We start from the raw sequence: 24,935 nt of genomic DNA on the forward strand, positions 1-24,935 counted from the left end.
ACAGGGCTCTTCATACACAGGCATGGACTAAACCCCCGACTCTCCCTGTCATGGCATCGGGGGAAACTGAGGCACGGAGCATGCAGGGGACTGCCCAAAGCAGAAGCAGAGCCGTGAGTAGAACCTGGGAGTCCTGATTCCCCCCACTGTGCCGCACCCAGCAGACCGGCCTGGCTCAGACGTTGGCAGAACAGGGTCTTTGATTTGGTGTCCACCCAGCGGGGACAGCCCAGACAGCAGCTGAGCAGCTCCCCACAGCCAGTCACACCACAGCATAGACGGCACCAGGGCCTGGGCCAAGTCCCCGAGCCGTTCCCAGCCTCAGGGGCCACTCCGGGCCACTGCGACAGCGGCACCAGAGACAGAGAGGTGACATGAGCACTGCCTGTGAATTTCCCTATAACCGTCTGGGGGATCGCCCGAGAGGGGTGTACAGCTGGAAGAGGAGGAGATGGGGGTGTGGGGGGCGGGGTAGATGGACAGATAAATTGCTGGTGGAAGGATAGGCCTAGACTTAGTGCATCGTCCATTTCATGCGTTCCGCGCGCCCCCACAACTCACAGAGATCTATAACCCAAACTCTGCAAACAAACCCACATCTGTTCCTCTCGGGAAGTGCATAAAAAGCCCCGACTAAGCCCCTGAGTGTGGAGGCTGGAGCACTTCATTTATCACAGTCAGCTGGAGCCCAGGGGGACTTGATGCAGCCCTTTGACTTCCCAAACAGAGCTCTGCCTTACAGCCAACAGACAGACGCAGGGGGCGGGGGGCGGGCTGTGTATATCATGACATTGCTCAGCACATTGCTGGCCCCGGATTCTCCCCAGCTAGTGGATCAGCGACACAAGGCTTGGGGGGATAGGGGGGGTGAGAGAAAGGGGTGGGAGGAGGGTGGAGTTTCTCTTGACCCAAGATCCTGTTTCAACAAGTGGCCCTGTCCAGAGAAGGAGAGGGGTGAAGGAGGGAGCTATTTAAAGAAAGCTGGGAAGTCTCCTCTATTGACTGCTTTTTCCTTTCCTCCTCCTGCGTTCCTTCCATCCATCCCCCGGCGCCCCGGGCTGACAAAGATGGGGAAAGGGGTGAGTAGGACACTTTGAGTGCATTTTAAGGGGCTCGTGCTGGGAATGTCTTGAATGGGACTGAAGACGACAGTGCTGCTGTGGTAGAAAAAGAAGCGGGTAAACGAACCTAAACTAAACGCCACATTCCCCGAAGGAGAAGTGGGTAAACTCCGTCTACCCGAGTTTGCCCTCAGCTACGCGACGGGGGAACGAGGGACTGGAGAGCTTCCAAGTTTGAGACAGGAGTGAAGCAGCACCAAAGGAGGGGGAACGTGGGGATGTACCTTTCTGGGGCTTGTTTGTGCAGCTTGGAGGGCAGGCAAGGCCAGTGCTTAATATGTGCCAGGGCTGAGTGCTGACACCTCTAGGCTTGGCAGTTCAGAGCCCCGGCACCTCTGGGCTTGGCAGTTCAGAGCCCCGGCACCTCTGGGCTTTCTGCATCAATTATGAATGTAAAAAAATTGCTTGAGCCCTGGCACCTCTTTCATTACAACTTAAGCACTGGGCAGGGCACCCCGCTGCACCGGGCCTGGTCTCTCATTCCATAATTGCCATTTCCAATCCACCCCCTCCCCTTCACTGCAGGGAAACATTTTTGCAACCAAGCGAACAATCCAACGGAGGGTACCACTTACCAAACAATGTGACCGCTGGGTAAACAGCCCCCTCGCCAGGGCTGGGTCAGAGTCCAGGTGGGGGTGAAGGAGTTGGCCAGGGCATTGGCCCCGGGGATTATTTGGAGACGTAGGTTGCATTCCAAAAGCAAAATCAGCTCAGCTGTCCTCTGCATGCCACCGCTGGGATCAGAGAGCTGGCTTAGCCAGGAAGTTTGTTTGAATCAAGTGGGGTTCCCCGCTGGTGTTTTCAGCTCTTCGGGAACTTTTTGCAGCTGGTATTAAAAAATACCCCAACTGGTGCAAGCTGGCTCCACTCCACTGCCCCTTAAACCTCCTTGGTTTCCCAAAAGCTGTTGAGACACGAATGACATTTTGGAAGGAGCAATCCAGCCCAGCCGTCAAACCCCCCTTGCATTATCACAGGTGGGCTTTGCCGCATTGTGGGGTAGTTTGAGGAGAGAGGGGCATGTGCCCCAAATCCCTTGAAACGCAGAACAGAATTCCTCCAACCTGCAACGGCAAACTCCTCGCTCTGCTTTGCTAATTAGTTCCCCAGAAGCTCAACTGCAGAGTGGGTTGATTTATTTATGTATGTAGAACAGCCAGATCTGTAGGAAATGCCAAAGCCTGGGAACTTTTGTGGAGCATGAATTCATTAACTAGATTTATACACTGCTCCTAACACATGACTCACGGGAACCTGAAAGAAAACATGGGGAAAGTGCGATACAGCAAACAGTGTTTAGAAGAAGGATTGATGAAGTAACAGTTTAGGAAGGCAGTGCGTAGACTAGGGAACTGGTAGTCAGGACTCCTGGGTTCTGGTCCCAGTTCTGGGAGATGAATGGGGTCTAGTGATCAGAGCAGGGATCTGGTTGTCAGGACTCCTGGCTCCAGCTCTAGGAGAGAGTGGAGTCTAGTGGGTATAGCAGCCCTGTCAGGACTCCTGGGTTCTGTTCCCAATCCTGTCACTGACTTATGGTGTGACCTTGGGCAAGCTACTTCACTTCAGTGTCACCAACTGTCTAATGCGTTTGTTCTCCCTCTGGTGAGTGGATCCAGAATTGATCAGTTGTGTATCCTAGATCCTATAGTGCTTGTGGAGATTCGCCTCTGGCTCAGATGGCAGGGGGGCTAGGCCTTGGAAGGTGTGGGTTCCATCCCTGCTGTGCTTCTGAAGCCCCATAGCTGGGAAGTTCCCAGATGATCACAGGTTTGTTATAATTTTCATTCACCTTTGAAGTTCCCAAATGGGAGGCACCATGGAGGGGCAAAGAAGATTTCGCAGGGTTATTTTAATAATATTTTTCAGCCAAGCAATTATCTTATACAGAAGGGAGAATGAAAACCACAGTGCCTGAAAAATAACTCTTCTCTTTAAACAGCTTCAATGGGGAAAACAATTTCCTGTGCCCACAGGAAGGGCTCAGAATGGGGGGACAGCAAGGAGACATGCATAGGAAACATACAGGGCTAAGAGTGGTCATAACCCTACAATAAGTGCTGCTTAGGGGATAGAACCTGGTCTGCATGTGGGTGCATAGAACTGCCCACACAGAGCTCAGCACAGGATTAGAGCCTTCAATAGCATTTAGCCTTCTTTTATTATCCGGAGCCCTTTGAAGAGGTTTGCCATGTGACTAGCTCTAGCTACAATACTTAGGGATGGCTGAAAATTTTCCGGTGAAATTTATTTTCAGCGGAAAATCGGGTTTTTGACTCAATATAATTTTTTGTGCAAAGGGTCGGCTTGCCGGACATTTTCTGGCCGTTTCCTGTTGAAAAAACCTGAAAACCGAAATATTTTGGCCAAGAAAGCACTTGTTCCCCTTTTCTGAGCTCATTTTTCGTTATTTGAATTTCTGGTACAAAAAGATGATTTTCCCATGGAAAATGTAGATGAAAAGGAATTTTTGGTCTGTTTTCCTCAAAATTTTCTGTGGCAAAACCACCCATTTTTTGAAAAGTTACATAAATACCGAATAACAACATCTTGCATTGATACAGCATCTTGCAAGAAGAGATTTCACAGCTGTTGCTCTGGTGACGCTTTTGGGGTCAGAGGAAACATAAATGAAGCAGGATGCAGTTTTTCACTGTTATTTCTCTGTGAGAACTGCCCCAATTGTCACATTTCTGTGTTCCGTGGCACCCCTGAAAACTTCACATCCGCAGCAGGATCAGAACTCTGATCCACCTGCTCCAAAACAACCCCTGAGCAAAAGGAGAATCCCCATTACCTAGGAGCAGTATGAAGCCTATGACACACAGCTAATTAGTTGGGATCCCAGCCAGTTGAAGGCAGTCATGCACAGATGCACTAGCCAGTTCATTGCACTGTTGAAAATGACAGCCGGCCAGATGCCACAGCAAAAGAAATATTACATGAGCGTACTGCAGTGTGTTCGGGGAGACTCCTGACTGGGGCTGTCGAGGGACCAAAAGAAATGTGACCCCCCCCCATTCAGAGACTCCACACCAGGGTCATGCTGAGCCCAGTGCCCGCTGGGACAGGATTTGGGGAATTTAGACAGTTCTTGCTGGGCAGATGTGGCCCCTAAAGCTCAGGGTCTGGTGCCTCACTCACAACTCTCTGTGCAACCACCCGGGCATGGCACTTGCCTGCCAAGAGATGCCAGCTAGAAAGAGATGCAGGAGGGAGGACGGTGTAGATGAGCCACAGGGTCACGTCTTGACCCCCAACCCTGGGAATCATTGGCTTAGGGGAGATCTATGGAAAGGCACAGTGGACAGGGCTCAGGTGGGGATTCAGATCCAAACTCCATCGTAGGTCAGGCTCTGGCTGCCAGAGTCTCAGGGGTGAGTGAAAGGACCCTACTGAAGGCACGGGACCCTTTTCGAGCCCCCTCCCCTTGAGACTCTTGGCATTCTGGGCAGACTTTAATTAAACCCCACAGCACCCCGTGTGGTCCCCTCCAGCTGGGGAAACCAAGCCACAGAGTCGAGCAGCGATTTGCTTAAGTTCTCACTACAAGTCAGTCACAGAAGTGGGAACAGAACCCAGGAGTCCTGTGACACTCTTTGCAACCACCAGGCCCTGCTCCCATCCCAGAGCTGGGAACAGAACCCAGGAGTCCTGGTACAGTCCAGCTCTGTACCTTGGGCATGGTGCAGGTGTATGTAAGCTCCCCAAGTCGGGGCTTTTTCTCATCTGGCCCCCAGCAACTCCCTGTATAGGTCTCTGCCCCACCCAGTCACCTGGAAGAGGCAAGGCACAGCTGGGGCAGTGTGTGGGGGTCTAGGACCTGTAATATTCTTCCAGGCCATTGGCCCCATGTAAATCCCAGCTTGGAGCTCTGGGCCCCCCTCTAGTGTTCGGGATCAGAACTGCAGCCCCATGAGCATGGCTGGCTGAAGGAGCGAAACTCCTGTAATGGCCCCAATCCTGTGGCTAGTGCGCCCAGTGAGAGACTGGGGGTGGGGGACATGAGGAGCTCAGGATAGGGCCCAAAGCATCTAACTCACCTGTGCTACTGACTACAGGCAGAGGCTCGTTCTGCCAGGTCTCCTCCTGCTGCTCGACAGTCCCTCTATAGGTCATCGTTTGGCACTTGGAGGTTGTGAGGGAGGGGGCAGAGAGCTGGGACAAGGGGGGTGGGGTGATATTCCCAGAGATATACCAGATGTACCATGTCATGGTAATCCAGCCTCTACGACTGAAAGATAGGGGCTCCCACCTCTACCAGCCCAGCTTTGGGGGGCTTTTCTGCCCCCAATCCAGAGCCCCCAAAGCAGGACAAGGTCCAGGCTGGCTGCTTAGGGGGTGGTGCTGGTGATGGCAGGGGTGGCTGGCTGTAAGTGCCGTCTTTAAGTAATGTTTGCCTAACCATGGTCATTAAAGATCCAAGGCGGCTTATGGCAAGAGGCAGCGTGTTAATCTTGGAGGCCTTGCCCACACACAGATGGGCATGGGGTTCTGTTCCGCTTGGCTGCTGCATCCACCCCCAGAGGGGGCTGCGTTTCAGCAGCTGGGGCAGCAGATCCTGGAAGGTGCTCTGGGATCTTTGCTGGGAGCAAGGGGTGGTCAAACAGAAGAGATTGCTCCTTAGCTATCTCCTCTCCGCACGGTGAAGGATCCCGAAGAGCCATGGAAACCACAGGCAGGACCCATGAACCCTGGGAAGTGCCTGGGAAGTGCCAGGACTATTCAGCCCTTTATATGGAGCAGAAAGGAGGCTCTATTCTCCCTTCCCCATTCATGGCCTGAGAGACGCTTTCTTCCTTGCTCTCTTTCTTCCTACAGGGGGATTTTTGGCTCAGACTCTCCTCCGGTCTCTGGAGACAGACATGACTTCCCTTCCAGACCAGCACCCTCTGGCATTGCCCTGGGGTGGGTGCGGGGAGCCAGCTCCTTGCTGCCCTGGTCATAAACCCCAGGAAATCATTCCCTAATTGGATCTGCCTCACCAAGTCACATAGGATCCAGTCAAACACGGCCCCTGTCTGGGCTGCAAAACTGATCGAGTCGCCCTGGGGACCGGCTGTGTCCCAAGACTGTGAGATTCTGCCTGGACTGGCAGCACCAAACAGTGCCATAACTGGGCTACCGGGGCCACCCACATAGGCGGAGCCAAAAAGGGCAGGAGCTATGTTTGTAAAATGCAAAAGGGGCCAAGGGTGGGGTGACCGACTCTCATGCTGCAGGGTGGGGAGCTGCAGGGGTCAGGAAGGATCTCTCATTGCCTACGTGGCCAGGTGCAGGGGGAGGAGGGATGTTGGGCAGGAAAGTTGTATCTTGACAGCTGCTGACGCTGGGCTACTGCATGTATGAACCAGTGGCCTGTCCAGATGTGGAGGAAAGTGGGCTACTAGACAGAGGGGCCAGGTGGCCTGATCCAGAGCAGGGGGCTGCTGGGTTAGATGGGCCAGGGGGTGTGATCTGGAGTGGCAAATCTGAGACTCCTTTAAGAGGGTGCACTCCAGCCTCCTACCCCGCCTTCTTAAGGAGCCTGCTGACCCAGACCCAGGCTCACGGCCTAGCTTTGGGGCTGGGGGGCTGGGCTCGGGCTGCCTTTGAAATGGTTGGCTCTCACTGCGCTGCAGCAGATCCCCCTGGGCCTGCACCTGTCCCCCTCACTCTCACTCTGTTACAGGCCGTTCCCAGGAGTGGAGCCGGAGGAGTGGGAGCCCGGCATGCTGGAGCTGGAGCCAGCGCCCCCATCCCCGGGGAAAAGTCTTCCACTTCTGTTGATACAGGGGAAAGGGAGAGGCCCAGAGCCTGGGGCAGAAACCAGCGGGGCCTGTGAAGAGGGCACCCCCAAATCATAGCTGGGGCTGTGCAGAATGCACCCCATAGTCGTGGCTGGGGGCAGGGAGACATGCTCTGGAAATGCACCATAATGCTACATGGGGAGTTGCAGTTGGCAGGCTGGCCTTGTCCAGGACTCTCCCCAAATTGTGGCTGCTTTAAGGGTACCTAACAGTTTCAATGCCTCCCTCCCTTCCCCCCATCCTACTCCCACCCCCCCACCCCCCGCCGTAACTTGACCCTTTGCTCACAGCAGTTGTTCTTGGCACTGGGAGGACTTTTCCATGACAGCACAGAGCCGAGATCCTCTTTATTTTCTGCCTTTGAATAAACGCTGCTTTTCCGGCTGCCTGGCCCCGCTCACACAAGCTGCGTGCTCGAGTCCCCGTCTTCGACCCCCACATCGCCCATGGGGGCCCATGCCCCGCTAGGCTCCCTGATGCCCCACTGGTGCGGGGAGGGCCAGGGGAATCATCTCAGGTCATGCCAGTCTCCCCTCAAGCAACCCCAGCCCCTCCTTCCGGGGACCCGCAGTAATGAATCCCAGAACCCCCTAAGGAGCAGCCACCAGTCCAAAGCGGCAGGAACCAAGGGAATTCAGTGTCCCTGCTTTGGCAGAGCGTCCCTGGGGAGGGTGAAGTCACTGGCATAGCATTCAGAGCACAGCGCTGTCTATGCCAGGGCAGCATTGGCAGGACAGCTAGAGGTCCCAGCTCCCCCTCCCCCCCAGCCCCCATGTGTTGTCTGTGGCTTGAGTTCGGTTCCCAAACACCAGCTGCCTCCCCGAGCTCTCTGGGCTGCTGGGCTCATAAACTGGGGCAGGAAGCTCCTGAGAGCGGGAATCCTGATGTGATTCCCACCACTCCCTGTGACCGCTGCGCGTGGGAATGGTGGGATAGGAATAGCCTCTCTCCTGGCATTCTGGCCCTGGGGCTCCTGCATGGAGCAGAAGCAGTCTGCCATCGTCAGAGCACCACCAGCAGACTGGGGTCAGGGGCACTGGGAATGCCATCATCCACAGGGCCATGATCTTTTGCCTGTCCCTCGGAGGATCTTAAAGCACTTCACACTCATGTGCGAGCTGAGCCAGACACCCCTGGGAGGGGCGTCAGGATCATTCCCACTTTGCAGAGGGGGAAACTGAGGCACAGAGCATGAAAGTGACTTGCAGGTCAGTGGCAGAGCTCAGAGGAGAACCCAGGAGCCTGGCCCATGTTAGCCACAAGCCCTGCATTTGGGAGGGAGTTGCCCAAAGTTCCTCATCTCAGCTCCAGTTTGAGCGCTGGGCGGCGAGCCAGTGTGACCCTGGCCTGCTGGAGAGCAGCCCCTGCCTCCAGAGCCGATCTGACTCCCAAGACCTTCCTCGGGCATGAGGCTCAGGTGTGCAGAAGAAGCCAACAGCCATAAATTCTGTCAGAGTCTCCATCAGTGTGAACTTCCCAGCACCCCTCCCTCCCAGACCCCCATCAGCCAGAGCACCTGGGACAGGCAGGCTGGCTGCTGAGCCTGGGGCTTCATCACCCGACCACTAGAGCCCCCAGATGTCTGCTCAGCTCCCCCTTCTGATGCCCGTGGTGAGTAATGAGCCTGTTAGCGCATTTTTCAGGCATAGATCTCAAAGCGCTTTATAGTGGAAGGTCAGGATCATTTGTCCCATGTGGGGAAACTGAGACACGGAGCAGGACCAACCAAAAATGGGGTCCCCTTGAGCAAGGTGCTGTACAAGTTCAGAATAGTGGCTAAATAGCGGCAGAGCCAGGAACAGAACCCAGGTGTCACAAATCCCACTAGGCCACACTGCTTAACCAACATAACTGCTCATTTCCTCTCGCCCTTTTTGTAGCTTCTCTCCAAACTCCCTTCTGCCAGTCTCCGGCCAGCCCCTCCTGATTGGTGTCCTGGGCCCCACATCAGACTGTGCCACCAGCCACCGGGCTCTTCAGTACTATCGGTTGGGGAACCCAGCAGGCTCTTTCGAAAGCATGTTTCGAGCAACGGCTTCCCCCTGGCAGGGGAGACGCCCCGGCTCCCCCGCTGGGCTCCTTGCCAACAGCCGGAGTGCAGGCGGGTGTTGTCGCTGGCCATTCTTGGGACAACGGTCCAAGGGGCTGTAGGGCGATGCCTGGCCCCATCCCAAACTGGAGACCGCAGCAAAGATCCAGCATCTCCCCCGCCCCAGCTGAGCACCACAGACCCCACCGTGGGTCAGCAGTGGGGGGAGGAGTTCGTGGTATAATCCATTCCTGCACCCCACTCCCACTCCACCCCGTCTGGTTGTTCCATGGGGAAGGCCAGTGGCCCATGGCATTGGGCGCAAGGCAGAAATGCTGCAATCCCAGATCTGGCATCAGGCCAATGCTGATCCTCAGTGTCCCTTTAAGGGTGTATTTTGTGGGCTGTATTTTTCCCCTCTGGGGGCACTGGCTCCAGTCTGGTCCTGGGGCAGGGCTGGCTGGCTTGTGGAGAGCAAAGGTGATGAGGAGCCATTTACCCCTAGGGCATTGGTTATAATGCAGCCCTCCAGCTCTAATTCAGGGGACTGTAAGGGGCTGGGCAACAGGACAGAAGCCTTTTCCCACTGGGCTCCTGGCCCTAGCCTGGCCTTGGACTGGGAGGGCAGCTGGACCTGGGGAAAGGAGCCTTGTACCTGTAGATTGTTAGTGGCTCTTTGAACCCACCTCCCCCCTTGTGTCCTGGGTCCACAGCTGGAGGTAGCTTGAGCTGCTAGCCCCATGGTAGCTAAACCTCTGGGCCTGGAAGCAGGCAGGCGCCTGGGATCCAGGCGCTCACAGAGCCTCCCCACATGGGCCTTTGGGGAGGGATGCTCGGGGCTCTTTGCTGTGGGGTTTGCTGAGTGCTGGGGCTGACACAGAGACACCTGCGTCCAGCAGCATTCTAGACACCCAAATCAATCAGCTGCATCATGGCCTTAACTGTGAAATGAGTTGGCAGGTCTCAGCCCAGTGTGTTGGGGCGGTACCGCCTCCTCCCCAATCCTGATCGGCAGAGAGGCCGTGGAATTAGCAGGCCATGGAGACTAGGTCCCTTCTCCATGGGTGAAGCACTGTGATGGGATGGTTGGGAGTTGGGGGGAGTCGGCACTGCCTGGGCTGCTCCTGCTCTGGGGTTACACGGAGCCTCCTCTCCAGGCCTGTCAAACCGGTGTCCTTCACCAGCACTCAATGCTTATGATCAGTCATTGTCTGTATTATGGTAGCGCCTCAGAACGCCACCCTTGCACTGAGATCCCCACGGTGCTAGGTGCTGTATGTTATTAGGTGTATTACGGTAGTGCCTCAGTGTTCCACCCATGCACCAGGACCGCATGGTGCCAGGTGCTGTATGTTATTTATTAGGTGTATTATGGTAGCGTGTCAGAGCCGCAGCCACAGACCAGGACCCCATGGTGCTAGGCGCTGCACTTTATTTATTAGGTGTATTACGGTAGCACCTCAGCGCCCCACCCATGCACCGGGACCCCATGGCACTAGGCACTGTACAAACACAGAACAAAGAGACAGAACAAAGAGCCCCAAACAGCTTCCAATCTAAGTGTAAGATGAGAGGCAATTGGTGCAGAGAGACCCACAGACAGTGCAGCCCAACATCCATTCTCCTGTTCCTGGCTGTACTCCCCCTTTTCTGATCTCTTGCAGCCAGATTTGGGATGGAGAGGGGAACACGACCCCGCCCTCGTCCACTCATGGGTCTCGTCTCCCCCAGGCCTGACCTGCCACAGCAAGAGTGTGGGAGAGATACCAGGAATCTCTCAACCCTGCTGCAGGAGAAGCCGCTCCCTGGAGACCTGCCTAGGTTTTGTCTGAGGCCCAGAGCATCGGGGACAGGACACTTGGGCTGTCCTGAGCTGCCAGGTGGCCAGAGCTAGGTTCTCTTCTGTGTTGGTTGCTCTGAAGTCCTGGCTGAGGACCTGGGGGGGCGGGGAGGAGGCTCTGTCTGCACTGAGCTCATTCCCACTTGCCACCCAGCGCCTTCTGCCAGGGGGACACTCTGACCCAGTTCTGGATCTGAGCATCGCCAAAGATCAGACTTTGGCTCCACCAGCAGTGGGGATGGGCCCAGTGGGCATCCAAACTTCTCCAAAGGTCAGGGGTGAGGGGCCCCCTCTCCTGGGCTCCCAACATACAGACTGGCACCCCCTCGCCCACCAGCGGGTGACCACAGCCCAGACAGTCCTGGGCTCCCATGCCTGCCCGTGACCTTCGTGCCGCGTGGCTGCCGTGGGTTGGGATGCCCCTCCTCCCTGCGTCTCTCTCCTCCCCGTGGGTCTGTGTGGCATCTGGGGTCCCCTGTCCACTGAAGTAACGCAACCCCTCTTTCTTCCCCACCCCTCCCCTGGCAGGTTGGGAGGGAGTATTCACCGGCGGCAACCACCTCCGAGAATGGTGGTGGCAAGAAGAAGCAGAAGGAGAAGGAGTTGGATGAGCTGAAGAAGGAGGTGAACCTGGTAAGGATCCGCTCCATCCCATGAGCACTGCTTGGGGGCTGAGCTGTGTTCCCCACCAAGGCAGGTCACTCCCCCACGCTTATGTGGCTGTGAGGCTGCTTCTCCCCCATCCTTGCTAGATCTCGCTGATCACCCCTCTGATCAGCACCTAGCATCAGACACCAAGGCAGTAGGAGACAGAAACAGTGGGTGGAAGGATGGATGGATGGATAGTGCAGATGGCTGGCTGCTGGATAGATGGATGGTGCAGGTGGATGGATGGATGGATGGATGGATGGTGCAGGTGGATGGATGGATGGATGGATGGATGGATGGATGGATGGATGGATGGATGGATGGTGCAGGTGGGTGAGTGGATGGATGGGTGGATAGATTCTACAAATAAATAAGAAGCAAGAGGAAGACCAAGGACAGGGTAGGCCTGATACTAAATGAGGGTGGAAAAACAATAACAGAAAATGTGGAAATGGCAGAAGTGTTTAATGACTTTTTTGTTTCAGTTTTCACTGAGGTTAATGAAAAGGCTAGTAGTGATTGGACTTTTAACATAGTGAATGCCAGTGAAAATGAGGTAGCATCAGAGGCTAAAATAGGAAAAGAACAAGTTAAAAATTACTTAGACAAGTTAGATGTCTTCAAGTCACCAGGGCCTGATGAAATCCATCCTAGAATACTCAAAGAGCTGACTGAGGAGATATCAGAGCCATTAGTGATTAGCTTTGAAAAGTCATGGAAGACGGGAGAGATTCTAGAGGACTGGGAAAGGGCAAATCTAGTGTCCATCTATAAAAGGGGGAATAAGGACAACCCGGGGAATCACAGACCAGTCAGTTTAACTTCAGTATCTGGAAAGATAATGGAACAAATAATTAAGCAATCAATTTGCAAACACCTAGAAAATAATAAGGTAAGATAAGATAATAAGGTAAATAAGACAATTTGCAAAATGGGAAATGACTGCCTAGGAAGGAGTAATGCAGAAAGGGATCTGGGGGTCATAGTAGATCACAAGCTAAATATGAGTCAACAGTGCAACACAGGTGCAAAAAAAGCAAACATCATTCTGGGCTGTATAGGAGTGTTGTAAACCAAACCCAAGAAGTAATTCTTCCACTCTGCTCCATGCTGATTGGGCCTCAACTGGAATATTGTGTCCATTTCTGGGTGCTACATTTCAGGAAAGATGTGGACAAAGTCCAGAGAAGAGCAAAAAAAATGATTAAAGGTCTAGAAAACATGACCTAGGAGGGAAGATTGAAAAAATTGGGTTTGTTGAGTCTGGAAAAGAGAAGACTGAGAGGGGACATGAGAACAGTTTTCAAGTATGTAAAAGGTTGTTACAAGGAGGAGGGAGAAAAATTGTTTTTCTTAAGCTCTGAGGACAGAACAAGAAGTAATGAGCTTAAATTGCAACAAGGAAGGTTGAGGTTGGACATTAGGAAAAACTTCCTAACTGTCAGAGTGGTTAAGCACAGGAATAAACTGCCCAGGCAGGTTGTGGAATCTCCATCATTGGAGATTTTTAAGAGCAGGTTAGACAAACACCTGTCAGGGATGGTCTAGATAATACTTAGTCCTGCCATGAGGGCAGGGCACTGGACTGGGTGACCTCTCGAGGTCCCTTCCAGTCCTATGATTCTATTCTATGATTCTACGGATGGTGCAGATGGCTGGCTGGATAGATGGACGGATGGTGCAGGAGGGTGGGTGGATGAAGGGTGGGTACCATAGATGGACAGTGTCTCTTACACTCCAAATCTGCTTTCCCTGTATACTGTGGGTGGCTGGGGTCTCTCTGCCCCAGTGGCTCCGGGAGCCAGCCTCACCCCAGGAAGTCATGGACAGCAGGCCTTGATGAGCCAGTGCTCTGCCAGATGAGCCCTTTGGATCTGGTTCTGTTCCCAGGACATTCAGCTCTCTTGCTAGTCCCACTGTGACCTTCCCCCACCTCTCCCCTGGCAGGATGATCACAAGCTGTCTCTGGATGAACTGGGCAGGAAATACCAGGTGGATCTGTCCAGGGTAAGTCAGGACATGTCAGTGTCTGTGGGTTGGTGCCCCTCCCTCACATTGCCCTCTCCCCCACCACTCTCCCTCCCCATCACCCTCCAATCCCCTCTTGCCTCCTCCCCTCTCATTCCACCTCCCCTCTCCCTCCACCCCTCGCTCACCCTCCTCGCCATCACTCCTTGCTCCCTGCCTTCCAGTTTCCAGGCTGCGCTGCCATCCTGCCCTACACCACTGCCTGATGACAATCGCTGCAGCATCAGCCATCGCAGGTACCCTCCTGCTTCCCCCTCTCCCCCCCCACCCCGCCATCTGACCTCAACCCCCTGGCAGATCTTGGAGAATTTGCCTTCACCCCTCCCTTAGGGTGGGGTCAGCCTGGTCTGGGCCCTGATTCCCAGGCTCCTGGGGTGCAGGTTCCGGGCAGTGTCCGGGCCACTCCATTCACCTGGTGCTCAGATCTACAGGGAAGGGTCCCCCCAGAAGCCCCACTGGGGGAGGGATTCCCCACCCAGAAGCCCCAGCAGACCCCTGGGGAAGATGAAGCCCCTTTCCCTGCAGTGTGAGTGGTTTGGCAGGGTGGGGGAGGGGCTTTTCTCTGGGACCCCTCCCCCTGCCCCCCAGCCTGGCTGTACCGGGCAGTGCAGGATTCAGGAGAACTGGCCCCACAGGGCTCTGTGATGCAGGGGAGGGAGCCTTGGGTAGCGGCTCCGTTCCCTTCGCCAGCTGCTGAGTGCACTGGGTCCGGTGGGGAGGGGCCAACAGTGTGAAATGCCAGGGATATGGGGGCTCCTCCGGCCTTTGGGTGCTTTGAACCCTGGTAGCACGTAACTGGCTCTTTCTCTCTGTCCCTTCCTCCTTCCTCCCCGTTTTGTCGTTCCTCTGGGTTCTGTGTCACTCCTTTGCTCCCCTGCCATCCCTCCGAACCCCCTCTTCCCGGGCAGGGTCTGACGAACACCCGCGCAGCCGAGATCCTGGCACAGGATGGCCCCAATGCCCTCACGCCCCCCCCGACCACCCCCGAGTGGGTCAAGTTCTGCCGCCAGCTCTTCGGGGGCTTCTCTATCCTGCTGTGGATCGGCGCCATCCTCTGCTTCCTGGCCTACAGCATCCAGGCCGTGATGGAGGATGAGCCAGCCAACGACAACGTGAGCCACATGACCCGGGGCAGATCAGACAGGGGCGGGGTGAACCAAGTCATTCTGGCCTGCGTCCCAGGGCTGGGTTCAGCTGGATTCTCCACCCCACACCTGGAGTTTCTGGGGGTTGAACAAACCTCTAAATGGAACCACACTGAAACTCCCCTGCTTCTGTCCTTCCCCTAACGCTGCGGTGGTGGTGGTGGGGATTCAGGGGGAACCCTCTGTCTGGCCTGAACTTGATGGGGGGCTTGGTCTTACCTAAGGGGTGTGACCAGGTTTTGCATGGCAGGGCCATAGAGTCTCATCCCAGCCTCCCAGAGATTTCTGAGAACCTGGCCTGGGCGCAGGCTCCATGGGTCTCATCCGTTCGGTCAGCTCTGGGCTTTGATTCACCAAACTCAACCCAGACCAAGTGAGCAGCATCTCCTGGCCAAGGAGAGAGAGCCGGGGTGAACTGGTCCCACCTGGACACTCCCAGCATTGGGGGATGGGTGAGGAACGGTTCACTGTCCCCCGGCATTGAAAGCAGGCTCCAAAACGACTCAGCCCTGTTTCCTAAATAAGAGCTGTAGTAACACAGGCGGCAGCTCTGCCTCGGCAGCCATCCCACCCGCACGGGAGACCTGCAGGTGCTGCAGTGAGCGAGGAGGGGGCTCCGGAGGGGGTGCTCTCCCTTCGCTCTCAGGGCTGGCCCCACCGCTCCAGTGCAGTGCTAGGGGGCGCTGTGCTGCAAGGAATGGTGAGTCGGGGGCGCTCTCCCCGTGGAGCCAGTATTGAGCATAGTGGCCAGGGCCTCGCCTTTGGGATGAGACACCAGCCCAAGTCCCAGCTACTTGCGTTCATTAAGGAACCGACTTTTCATCTTAGTGGGGGTGTTAGCCCGGCCAAACTCCATCTCCAGGAATTACCTACTTCCCCTTACAGGGTCAGATATTTGTCACTTCCTGTCCTAAACTGCTGGGCAGCATCGCTGTGTGTCTGTTAAGCAGCTGCCGTGTCCCACCCCAGGGGCGGCTGCATTGCGGCAGTGGGTGAAGGAATCCCCTATGTCTGAATAGTCTCCTTCTCTCCCCAGCTGTACCTAGGCATGGTGCTAGCTGCTGTGGTCATAGTCACTGGCTGCTTCTCCTACTACCAGGAGGCCAAGAGCTCCAAGATTATGGATTCCTTCAAAAACATGGTACCACAGGTAGGAGCCCCCCTCTCCCATCCTCTGCACCCTGCTGGCACCACATGGCATGGAAAGGGAGGAGACTGACCACCTGAATAAAGGCAACTCAGGCTGGAAGGGTCATGGTCAAGCTACAAAACATTGATTGCAACAAACCCACAGCTACCTAGGAGTGCCCACTTCATGGGGGATAGAACCTGGGTCTTCCTGCCCCTAAGGCCCAGCCTCCTGAGCTAGAGGAGGATCCTCACTGACTGCTAGCAATATAGGACCTATGACACACAGCCAAGCAGTTCTGATTCCATCCTGTAGAGGGAAGAATTTTCCCCTCTTAGCCTCCCTTTTGATCCTAAATCTCTTTGGCAGGAGAGACAGACCCAAGCAGCACAAGTGGAATCTGGATTGGGGACACCTGTAAAGGCTTGGGGCAGGGTCTGGGGTTTTGGTCCATTTGGGAAACATGGGTCCAAGTCCAGTTTCACGATGTTAAGATCTCGGCCAGTCCCCTGCAGCGGGTAACCCAGCCAGTGTGGTTCCCTGGCTCCCTCTAGTGGTGGCCGGGCCACAAATAGGAGTTGATGAGCCCGCAACAGCCATGGGGAAATGGCCTTTTAGCTCAGTAGCAGCAGATGTCTTTAGACCCAGAGTTCCCAGATTCCAGGGGTGTTGCAAGAGCTGTTGTGAGGCTCTCCAGGGGCCCCTGAGCCCGTCTGGGGGATCCACCTCCTCCCTGAGCTGGCAGCGCAGAACGGGGCCATTTCTGAGTTTGGACGCAACCGTGCTCAGCTTTGATTTTGTCCCAACCGCTCAGGCCTCCGTGCTTCCTCCTTCCAGCCAGTCTCTGAAACGCTGCATTGATGGGCTGGGATCCCCCTCTCCCGCTGGCAGAGTCACCCCACTGAAGTGGAGAGAGATCAGAATCAGGCCGGTGCCATGCCTTGCCTGGCCGGCAGCAGGAGAGCCCGCAAGGCAGGCGTTCCCAGCCCGGAGAGAGAAGATCCTAATGGAGCTGATTGCTGAGCACTAGGGGTGGTGGGGACAGAGGAGCAGCTGCAGTGGTGGGTGGGCAGCACTTCCCTCTGCTGGCTGGAAGAGGGGGCGCAGCTGTGACCCCCCCCCCCCCCCCCCCCCCCCCGACACACACTGTGAGACCAGAACTCCACTGGGAGTTTCAGCCGAGCCCAGCAGCAGGCCAAGCCCTGGGTAAGGGTGGGGGTGGGCTCAGGACCACATGCACTTGCAGCTTTGCTCACAGCTTCCGCTGGCAGGGCCATTCTGCAGGGCTCTCCCACAAGGGGCTGGGGCCCATCAGGTCAGATGGGGGTCAGCGGTGCGCAGCAGGCTGGGGCATTACAGGGGGTTCCAGGGGTGCGGGAGCCGGGTGCACCTTTTGCCTTTACCTCCTCTTGCCTTTACCTCTCCTTCTGGCTATGTTGGGCAGCAAGCCCTGGTGATCCGGGAGGGTGAGAAGATCCAGATCAACGCTGAAAACGTGGTGGTGGGAGACCTGGTGGAGGTGAAGGGGGGAGACCGGGTCCCTGCCGATCTGCGCATCATCTCCTCCCATGGCTGCAAGGTGAGGATGGCGGAACTGTGCCCCGGGCTGGTGTGGGGGCTTCATAGACTAGAGGAGAGGGAGGCATGGCCGGCTATAGGGCAGCCAGTACTGCTTTATTTAGACTTGTGGACTGACAGGCCAGCTGGACAGATGGACCCTGCTTTGTCGATCTTACATGAAAAGGCTAAAGAGGCGTTGCTGCTCTCGTGGCTCTATGAGATCTACCCACGGGGCCATAAAGGGTGATATTGGTGTCTGCCTTCTTGGAGGGGCCGCTGCGGCACACCCCACGGGCAGCAGGCTACGTCAGGACAGCCTGGGGGAGGCTGCAGGGTCTCGGCCATGCCCAACCTGCAGGTCCCATGGGAATCCAGGGCTCCCCTGCAGGGATGGGGTGAAAATGGAGGCCGTGCTGTCCCTGTATGCCCGGCTGCAGCATGGCCAGCCCCTTGAGGGAGCAGCACTGCCAGCCCAACCCTTGGCACCCTCGGAAACCCCCCAGCCTGCCCTGATAAGGGCCCTAATGCCTCCCCTGCCCCAGGATGATAAGCACCCCGAATCCAACCCTCCCCATACCAGCTGCGGAACCCCTCCCCCCTTCCATCCCCAAGCTCGAGCGTCCACATTCTCCCCCGCCCCCCTCCAGCAGCGCAGCTGCCAGGCGCCCGCAGTGAGCTGTGTGGGATGAGGGAACCTGCCAGCAGCCCATGGTCTCTGCAGAGGGCCCCGTGGGAACTGGTGCTGAGGATGGGGGGCACTCGAGAGGTGGGACATGGGATCCCCAAGAGTAGGGGGGGCGTGTCCAACTGTCTATTCGAGCAGAATCAGGGCTTATAGGCTGATGCCGGTGACGGGGCAGGGGACTGATAATGACTGGGGCAGATTGCCCCCGTGCTGTCTGTCTGTTCTTCCCATCTCTGTCTTTTTTGGGCCCCGAGGCCCCTGACTGGCCTCCCGTTGCCTCGGCAGGTAGATAACTCCTCCCTGACGGGCGAGTCGGAGCCACAGACCCGCTCCCCCGAGTTCACCCATGAGAACCCCCTGGAGACCCGCAACATCTGCTTCTTCTCGACCAACTGTGTGGAAGGTGAAGGGGGGAGGGGGCCACCTGGTCCGCTCAATTTAGGGCCTGGCCCTGGATCTGCAGGTCTGCCCCACGTGCCCCCCGGCACTGAGCCTGGAGCGGTTATGGAGCCCTGAAATCAGTGTGCTTTGGGGAGGGGTGGTGATGAGGAATCGGCGGGGCGGGGGGGACTGAGCAAAAGGCAGTTGAAATGGCCAGACTGGGGGGAAATAAAAGGGGTTATTACCCCCAGGGCAGCCTAACCCCAAAACTGCAGAGGCAGTGCCCGGGAGGGTGCCTGGGCAGACGACTGGGCCGTGATGCCAGGAAGGTCTGGCCATGACACACAGACCGCTGTGCTGAGAGACGGGCCACAGGGAATGCTGTGCTGAACAGAGAGCCCTGGAGGCTGGGGGGCCTGTTGCTCAGAGAAGGGCCTAACCCTAGAGACAAGCCAGGCCTCAACCCCTGCCAGGCCCATCACCCACCCAATGGATGGCACGCACTCGCCCACTAAGAGTGAGGTGCTTCTTCCAGTCCTGATGCTGAAAACAAGGGGCCAGCCTGGTGGGATGGGCTGAGACCCCCACAAGCTCATTGCACAGAATAGCCACCAGGCAGGGTTCAAGTGGATCCCTGGAGGTACAAAGGCTCGTGGTCCAGGGCTGAGAGGATACCCAGGGCCCAATCAAGTGGTGCTTGGGGGAGTTGCATCAATGTTGGGGTCCCTCAATCCTCAGTCCCTCCTGAGCCCCCTCCCAGCCCCGAACCCCTCACCCCAGTTCCAGTCTTCCCCATAGAAGTACTTGAAATACCTGTCCCCCCTCCCCCACCACTGCACTAGGCACTGCCCGGGGCATCGTCATATCGACCGGGGACCGCACAGTGATGGGCCGCATTGCCTCGCTGGCTTCGGGGCTGGAGGTGGGCCGCACCCCCATCGCCATGGAGATCGAGCACTTCATCCAGCTCATCACTGGGGTGGCCGTCTTCCTGGGCCTCTCCTTCTTCATCCTCTCCCTCATCCTCGGCTACACCTGGCTGGAGGCCGTCATCTTCCTCATCGGCATCATCGTCGCCAACGTCCCGGAGGGGCTCCTGGCAACCGTCACGGTAACAGGTTCCGTTCCTGCACTGCCCCAGGGCGGGGCTGGGTGTCTGGCCAGGCCCCTCGGGCACAGCCAGCGCAGGGCGATCTGACCACACTGGCAGTTCCGGGTGCAAATCCTGCCCCCGCCTCGCCTGCTCTGACCCCCTCTCCCCTGGCCCACAGGTGTGTCTGACCCTCACCGCCAAGCGCATGGCGCGCAAGAACTGCCTGGTGAAGAACCTGGAGGCGGTGGAGACGCTGGGCTCCACTTCCACCATCTGCTCCGACAAGACGGGCACCCTCACCCAGAACCGCATGACGGTCGCCCACATGTGGTTCGACAACCAGATCCACGAGGCTGACACCACCGAGGACCAGTCTGGTGAGAGACCATCGCTGCTACCTGCCACCTGCTCCCCCTGCCCCCTCTACCTGTGCCCCCTGCCATCTGTGCCATCACCACTCCACCGCCTCCTTCCCCTTCACCAGTGCCATCACCACCCTGGCGTCCCTGCCCACACCCCCACCACTCATGCTCCTCCCACACCATTGTGTCCTTCTGCCTGCCACTACCACCACTGCCCGCACCCCTGGGACTGCCACCACCGCCCACACCCCGCCCGCACCCCTGCCGCTATCACCACCACTGCCCGCACCCCTGGGACTGCCACCACCGCCCACACCCCGCCCGCACCCCTGCCGCTATCACCACCACTGCCCGCACCCCTGGGACTGCCACCACCGCCCACACCCCGGCCGCACCCCGGCCGCTATCACCACCACTGCCCGTACCCCTGGGACTGCCACCACCGCCCACAACCCGCCCGCACCCCTGCCGCTATCACCACCACTGCCCGCACCCCTGGGACTGCCACCACCGCCCACACCCCGCCCGCACCCCTGCCGCTATCACCACCACTGCCCGCACCCCTGGGACTGCCACCACCGCCCACACCCCGCCCGCACCCCTGCCGCTATCACCACCACTGCCCGCACCCCTGGGACTGCCACCACCGCCCACACCCCGCCCGCACCCCTGCCGCTATCACCACCACTGCCCGCACCCCTGGGACTGCCACCACCACCCACACCCTGCCCGCACCCCTGCCGCTATCACCACCACTGCCCGCACCCCTGGGACTGCCACCTCCACCCACACCCCGCCCGCACCCCTGCCCCTATCACCACCACTGCCCGCACCCCTGGGACTGCCACCACCGCCCACACCCCGCCCACACCCCGCCCGCACCCCTGCCGCTATCACCACCACTGCCCGCACCCCTGGGACTGCCACCACCACCCACACCCCGGCCGCACCCCGGCCGCTATCACCACCACTGCCCGCACCCCTGGGACTGCCACCACCGCCCACACCCCGCCCGCACCCCTGCCGCTATCACCACCACTGCCCGCACCCCTGGGACTGCCACCACCGCCCACACCCCGGCCGCACCCCGGCCGCTATCACCACCACTGCCCGCACCCCTGGGACTGCCACCACCGCCCACACCCCGCCCGCACCCCTGCCGCTATCACCACCACTGCCTGCACCCCTGCCGCTATCACCACCACTGCCCGCACCCCTGGGACTGCCACCACCGCCCACACCCCGCCCGCACCCCTGCCGCTATCACCACCACTGCCTGCACCCCTGGGACTGCCACCACCGCCCACACCCCCCGCCTGCACCCCTGCCCCTATCACCACCACTGCCCGCACCCCTGGGACTGCCACCACCGCCCACACCCCGCCCGCACCCCTGCCGCTATCACCACCACTGCCCGCACCCCTGGGACTGCCACCACCGCCCACACCCCGGCCGCACCCCGGCCGCTATCACCACCACTGCCCGCACCCCTGGGACTGCCACCACCGCCCACACCCCGCCCGCACCCCTGCCGCTATCACCACCACTGCCCGCACCCCTGGGACTGCCACCTCTGCCCACACCCTGCCCGCACCCCTGCCCCTATCACCACCACTGCCCGCACCCCTGGGACTGCCACCACCGCCCACACCCCGGCCGCTATCACCACCACTGCCTGCACCCCTGGGACTGCCACCACCGCCCACACCCTGCCCGCACCCCTGCCCCTATCACCACCACTGCCCGCACCCCTGTGACTGCCACCACCGCCCACACCCCGCCCGCACCCCTGCCGCTATCACCACCACTGCCCGCACCCCTGGGACTGCCACCTCTGCCCACACCCTGCCCGCACCCCTGCCCCTATCACCACCACTGCCCGCACCCCTGGGACTGCCACCTCCGCCCACACCCTGCCCGCATCCCTGCCCCTATCACCACCACTGCCCGCACCCCTGGGACTGCCACCACCGCCCACGCCCCGCCCGCACCCCTGCCCCTATCACCACCACTGCCCGCACCCCTGGGACTGCCACCACTGCCCACGCCCCGCCCGCACCCCTGCCCCTATCACCACCACTGCCCGCACCCCTGGGACTGCCACCACCGCCCACGCCCCGCCCGCACCCCTGCCCCTATCACCACCACTGCCTGCACCCCTGGGACTGCCACCACCGCCCACACCCCTGCCGCTATCACCACCACAGCCCGCACCCCTGGGACTGCCACCACCGCCCACACCCCGCCCGCACCCCTGCCCCTATCACCACCACTGCCCGCACCCCTGGGACTGCCACCTCCGCCCACACCCCGCCCGCACCCCTGCCTTTATCACCTCCACCTAAGTCTAAGATGACGCTAGCACTTTGCTGGTAAAACTTTTGTCAGTCGGGGTGTGAAAAAAAACACACCCCTGGCCGACGTAAGTTTCACTGACAAAAGCACCAGTGTGGACAGCCATAGCTCCTGTTGCTCGTTGGGGTGCTTTTATTATGTCGGCAGGGGAGCTCTCTCTCGTTGGCCCAGAGCGGCTACATGGGAGATCTTACAGTGGTGCAGCTGTAAGGTGTGAAGTGTAGACATAGCCTTAGCCTGCCGTGAGAGCAAACTGTCTGTCTCCACACACTGGGTAACAATACAGCATAGAGGGGAAACTGAGGCACAAACAGGACTCATACAAATATTACAAAATATTCCCACTTTGTCACACTCCCCCACTGCGTGTGCTGACCCCCCATCCCTACCCATGCCCCATGCCAACTCCACCTATCCTCTCACACAAAGCCCCCATTGTGTGACCTTACCCCCTTCATCTCTTCCCATGCCCCCCACTACCAACACTGCCTGCACCCCCCATCTCCACCCATGCTTTCACCCCCCACCACTGTCCCCTCACCTGTGCCCTCGCCCCCTGTCATCACCACCCACATGTCATGGCTGTCTGTACCCTACACCCATGTCCCCTGTGCCTCCTGCCCCCCCATCTGTGCCCCCTGCCACCACCTCCACTCTGGCTACCAGCACCCCTAACTCATCATCTTGCGCATCCCCCTGCTCCAGCCATCCTTGCCTCCCATGACCTGCATCTGTCTAACCCCTGGTGCTGCTTCAGAGCAGGGCTGAGGTGGGGGTACAGGGGGGAACCTGTGGCACTGCAGGGTCAGCTGTGCTGAGCCCCAGAGTGTGCCCTGGGCAGTGCCTGCCGGGTGGATGTGACAAGCCCTCGCACACAGCACCTGTGTTCCATGTTCTTCTCCCGAATTTCTGGCTCTTCTTTCCCTTTTTTGCCTCTGTCTGGGGTCGATCCCATGGGACCTGACTTCGGGCAGCTCTGGTTTGGAGACCTGGGCACCTCCCAGGAGCAGGCTCTGCTGGATTAGAGACTGTAGGAAAGATCCTGGCTACTCCATCCCGGCCTCTCCTGGCAGGGGATGGTGTAGTCGGTGGGGCAGGAGCACTGGCTGTGGGGGGAGTTCCTGACTACTCCAGCCTTGGCCAGCAGGGGGCACTGTACATGACAATGCTGCAACCAGGCGGTGGGGCTCAGCTCGCGGCTCCAGTCCTATGGTCGGGAGTCAGGGTGGGGTCATGTGGCTGACTGGTGTGTCTCCTTCCAGGTGCGACCTTCGATAAGCGCTCGCCCACCTGGGCGGCCCTGGCCCGCATCGCTGGCCTGTGCAATCGAGCCGTCTTCAAGCCAGGCCAAGAGAACGTCTCCATCTCCAAGGCAAGCTGGATTCCCGGACCCCACCCCTCACTCCCGGGCTCCCTGCACGGCTCCCACAAGTGAGATGGGTCCCAGCGCTGAGCACACCAGAATTCCCAGGGGATATGGGCTCTGAAGGTCTCCCCCTGTCCCCCCATGTCCTTCACGCTGCTCTGATCCCTACCTGGGGCACCACGTGAGCACAAGGAGGGGGCCGTGAGGAGCTGCACTGAGATGGGATCTTGGCATCCCAAAGCCACAGCCGTCTGGCCACAGCCAGATGGGCTCAGAATGCCCAGGGGGCCTGGACAGCCCCCAGCCTCTGCCACGCTGCCAGAGCTCTGTCCCGCCCGGACCCCTGGCCTGGGAGCTGGCCTCAGAGCACACAGGGCCAGCCTGGGGAGAGAGCAGCCCATGGGAGTGTGCTTTCCTAGGGCCGGATCCCAGAGCCAGGGGCTGTTCAGTCTGACCCATAGCACGTGGCTGGGTTGTTCCCTGCCTCCGCAGAATTGTCAGCCTCAGAGCAATGCCCAGCAAGCCCCAAAGCCCGTTCGCCAGCCACGCCAGATCAGACTAATACCCACCGAACCCCATGGCCCATCCACCAGCTGTGCCAGATCAGAGCAATGCCCTGTTAGCCCCATAGCCCATCCACCTGTTGTGCCAGACCAGAGCACGCACACCTCCCCTCCCATTGGCCAGGGACCCACTACCCCAGCCACGCCTCCCCCACCCCACATTGACTGTGGCCCCACCTTGCCTCCTCACCCATTGGCCATAGCCTTCCCCCACTTCCACATCCATTGGCCTCTGCCTTGCCTCCTCTTCCATTGGTCATGGCCTCACCCTGCCTCTCCTCCTATTTGCTGTGACCCCAGCCACACCTTCCCTCCTGTTGGCCAGGGCTCCACTACCCAACCCCATCCATTGGCCATGGTCATGACTGCCCTCCCATTGGCCATGACCCCAGACGCACCTCTCATCCCTTCACCCCACCAGTCTGCCCTTGCCTTGCACTGATGGCCCCTCTCCCCTTGGCAGCGGGACACAGCGGGCGACGCCTCCGAGTCGGCCCTGCTCAAGTGCATCCAGCTCTCCTGCGGCTCTGTCAAGAAGATGCGGGACAAGAACCCCAAAGTGGCAGAGATTCCCTTCAACTCCACCAACAAGTACCAGGTGGGCTGGGGCACGGGTCCGGGGCTCAGAGGGGCACAAGCTGCGTTGATGTGGGCACAGATCAGGAACAATCTGTGGGGTTGGCGGGGGGGTCAGTGTGCGACTGGGAGAGAATTGAGCTGTGGCTTGGAGATGGCATTGGGGATAAGTGTGGGAATGCAATGGACCTACGGGAAAGTTGTGTCCCTTGGAGGAGCCATGCAGTGGGGGTGCTGGCCACTTGGCTCCCAGCCCCATAGCATC

The 24,935-nt window shown here is 58.6% G+C and overlaps 1 protein-coding gene across 3 annotated transcripts in view; it reads left to right on the forward strand.

Moving 5' to 3' along the window:
- The first annotated feature begins 914 nt into the window (after positions 1-914).
- LOC140902443 (sodium/potassium-transporting ATPase subunit alpha-2) overlaps positions 915-24,935 on the forward strand; it is a 34,524-nt gene continuing 10,503 nt past the window's right edge. Inside the window, exons 1-11 of one of the 3 annotated variants that reach the window (XM_073322520.2) lie at positions 915-1,079; positions 11,308-11,412; positions 13,375-13,434; positions 14,364-14,567; positions 15,637-15,750; positions 17,174-17,308; positions 18,260-18,377; positions 19,198-19,466; positions 19,627-19,825; positions 23,428-23,537; positions 24,558-24,692. In XM_073322520.2, the coding sequence (XP_073178621.1) occupies positions 1,068-1,079; positions 11,308-11,412; positions 13,375-13,434; positions 14,364-14,567; positions 15,637-15,750; positions 17,174-17,308; positions 18,260-18,377; positions 19,198-19,466; positions 19,627-19,825; positions 23,428-23,537; positions 24,558-24,692 (1,461 nt within the window). In that variant the 5' untranslated portion in view covers positions 915-1,067. Of the gene's footprint in view, positions 1,080-8,427; positions 8,522-11,307; positions 11,413-13,374; positions 13,435-14,363; positions 14,568-15,636; positions 15,751-17,173; positions 17,309-18,259; positions 18,378-19,197; positions 19,467-19,626; positions 19,826-23,427; positions 23,538-24,557; positions 24,693-24,935 lie in introns of those variants that run through there. The other 2 variants (XM_073322519.2, XM_073322521.2) reach the window with 2 other exon arrangements.

This window comes from Lepidochelys kempii, chromosome 24 (genome assembly GCF_965140285.1).
Source record: "Lepidochelys kempii isolate rLepKem1 chromosome 24, rLepKem1.hap1, whole genome shotgun sequence".
NCBI lineage: Eukaryota > Metazoa > Chordata > Testudines > Cheloniidae > Lepidochelys > Lepidochelys kempii.